The sequence below is a fragment of the Anopheles marshallii genome, chromosome 3 (assembly GCF_943734725.1).
Source record: "Anopheles marshallii chromosome 3, idAnoMarsDA_429_01, whole genome shotgun sequence".
Taxonomy (NCBI): Eukaryota; Metazoa; Arthropoda; class Insecta; order Diptera; family Culicidae; genus Anopheles; species Anopheles marshallii.
In genome coordinates, this window is record NC_071327.1 from 3,796,846 (window position 1) to 3,799,622 (window position 2,777).

Consider the following 2,777-nt stretch of genomic DNA (forward strand, 5'->3'; position numbering starts at 1 on the left):
CATGCCCAAGGTGAGGGGAGGGATTATCAGGATTGCACCGGGGAGTAGGGGAAGGACACACACACACACACTCAAACACACACACTACTGCAGCGAAAGGGATGTCGAGACAGGACCATCGGCGCAGGGTGGTGATGGTGGTGGTACATCGCCTGCGTGACCTCCGCCTTCGCCTCCAACTACGCCTGGTTCTTCTGCACCTCGTTCTTCACACGATCCTCAGCTCGTCAAAAATCGCCAACTGCTGCCGATCGGTGTGGCAGCCGTCCACCGTCCGAACACTAGCGAAATGGCCACCGCCAGCACCACTACCGAGCGGGTTGAACACCGCGGTGCCATGGCGCCATTGTTGTACGTAAGCTCCTCATTCTTCACCACCTCGTTCGGGTGCTTGTCGTACTCTTTCGTCTTCTTCGTCGGTTTACTCTGGCCCGGATGTACATTGGACGGTGGACTGTTTATGTTGTAGTTATGGTTATTAAGGTTACCGTTACCGTACAGACCGCCGGACCCGCCCGATCCCACGCCCATCCCCGTGCCGCTGTTGATCGAGGTGCGGGGTGGCGATGCGGTGTAGTGGTGGTTGTGTCGCCCGTTCACTCCGATGATGGCGGGCGTTGCAGGCGGTGGACGTACGTGGGGTGGCAGATGCGGGGGCTGCTGATGCTGCTGGCCATCGTTCCACACCGGCCAGTTGACGGTGTTCTGCACGATGTTGCCCTGGCTGGTGTTGATGGCGGGTGGCAGCAGCCGGGAGTTCGGATCGAACGCATCGATCGAGATGGTGTTGTTGGTGTTGATCGACACACCGCCACTGCTGGAACCGTCGTGGGAGTGACCACCACCGAGCACGGTGCCGTTCGACGGCAGATGGCCGTGATGTTGCTGCTGCTGCTGGTCATCCGCACAGCACACCTTGAAGACGACCTTCATGTTGTCGGTGGTGCAGCGGCCCCCTATCCGCCGGTGCAGGTCATCCTTGGAGGAGGTCGAGATGAAGTAGTAGTCATTGCCCGGTAGGAACTCGAGACCGCCCGGCTGTGGCGTGAACGGGCGGAACGTGATGGTGAAGAACATCAGCTTGTTCGGTTTGTCGCAGATCGCGATGATGCGCGGATCGTGGTTCGTGATCCGGCACGTCTCGTACTCCACCTTCGACACGTTGTAGATGATGTACTTCTCCGTCTCGTTGTCGAACGTGCCCGGCTCGTACACCGGACAGATGATATGCACCTGATCGTACTCGAACTGCGCGTTGCCCTTGTTCACGTCGATGATGTGGTCGGTGTTGTCGATCCGGAAGATGCTGTTCGTCGTGTTCCAGTGCATGTAGAACGTTTTGGCACAGTGCAGCACGGTCGGTTGCAGTGCGACCAGCTGCAGCGCGATCACCAGCGCGATCGTCAGGGCGGAGCTGGTGCCAACACCGGGCAGGCAGCATCTTAACCGGGCGTTTACGTTTCTGTACCGGCGCCGTTTGCTGGTGAGTGTGTTGCTGTCATCTTCCCGGGGAGGTTCACTGTCCAGTGCTCTACTGCTTCTCCTTCGCCAGCCCGTCCCCGAGGTGCTGCTGCTGCTATTACTGTGGACTGCCGACGACGTTCGCCTCTGCCACCGAAGATTTCGTCCATTCGTTGCTACTGTTGTGGTCGTCGACGATACTGCTGCCGTTCTACTACACCGTCGTCGATCGATGGCATCTGTGTCTACTTCCCTCAAAGCCATACTGCTGCTGCTGCTGCTGCTGCTACTACTACTGTAGCAACCTTTGTCACTCTTGGTACCGTGATGAGAATGATGCCGGACTTTCATTCTGTTAGCATTTCACACCACACACACACACACACTAATGATCTTCCTTATCTACTGAAAGTTCTCCGTTTCTTGAGGCGTTCACTCTCTTCTTTCGCGTTGCTCCGTGCGCAAAACACACGATCAAGATCAAGGCTCACCACCGATGACAGCTGTCATCATCTGATGGTGTGTCTTTCGTTTATCTACCCACTTATCAGCGACCGGAGTCATCCATCTCGGAATCTCACACAACACAACCGCGGCTCACTCTGCAGTCAGCGTATCCGTAAATGTCAAACGGTTTCCTCCCAAAAAAACACGATTAGGTTCATGCGTTCCAAAAGCGACCCGGCGTGAATTGACACCAACTGGGGCGGCCGGGAGATGTGGGAGACTGCATATATGTTTATCGTATCAACCCCTGCAGGCCAACACAAGCTCAGCTTCACCGCGCCGTGAGATTTATGCTGAGTGCTTTCCGTTGTTTCTCATACAGACACACACGGCGATGGGGCAGGCAACGATAAAAAAAATATATAATAAAACACCGCACAAATCCAAAGCCCCCCACAACACAACAAACAAGCGCCGGCAGGAACGATAAATTGAATTTTCACGAACGCGAACGTTTTTTTGCTGCTGCTGCTTCTCTTCCGCTCACTTTAGGGCATTCGATTTGCCGAATTTTAATCTTCCTTTTTTTAGCTCACTAAACGCCACACAATCTACGCATACTTCATTCTTCTACACTGTGGAGAGAAACAATAGTGAGTAGGAAAAAAAAGGTGTTTAAAACATACACGCACACACGCTCAAATGCACATCCTATTCACGCATCATCAATACGCGGTCGCTTGCACACACATACACACTGGGTAAATTCACTCCACACACCCGTGCATGTGTATGTATGCGCGTGTGTGTGTGTGTTTGTATATATTGTGTAATTCTATTCCTTCCTTTCCGCTGAGAACAACATCACA

The 2,777-nt window shown here is 54.0% G+C and overlaps 1 protein-coding gene across 1 annotated transcript; it reads right to left on the minus strand.

The window, feature by feature from the left end:
* Positions 1-219: 219 nt before the first annotated feature.
* Positions 220-1,812, minus strand: LOC128716238 (uncharacterized). The gene has a single exon (XM_053811159.1). It carries the CDS (start codon positions 1,810-1,812, stop codon positions 220-222), a length of 1,593 nt encoding a protein of 530 aa, XP_053667134.1.
* Between the last annotated feature and the right edge of the window lie 965 nt (positions 1,813-2,777).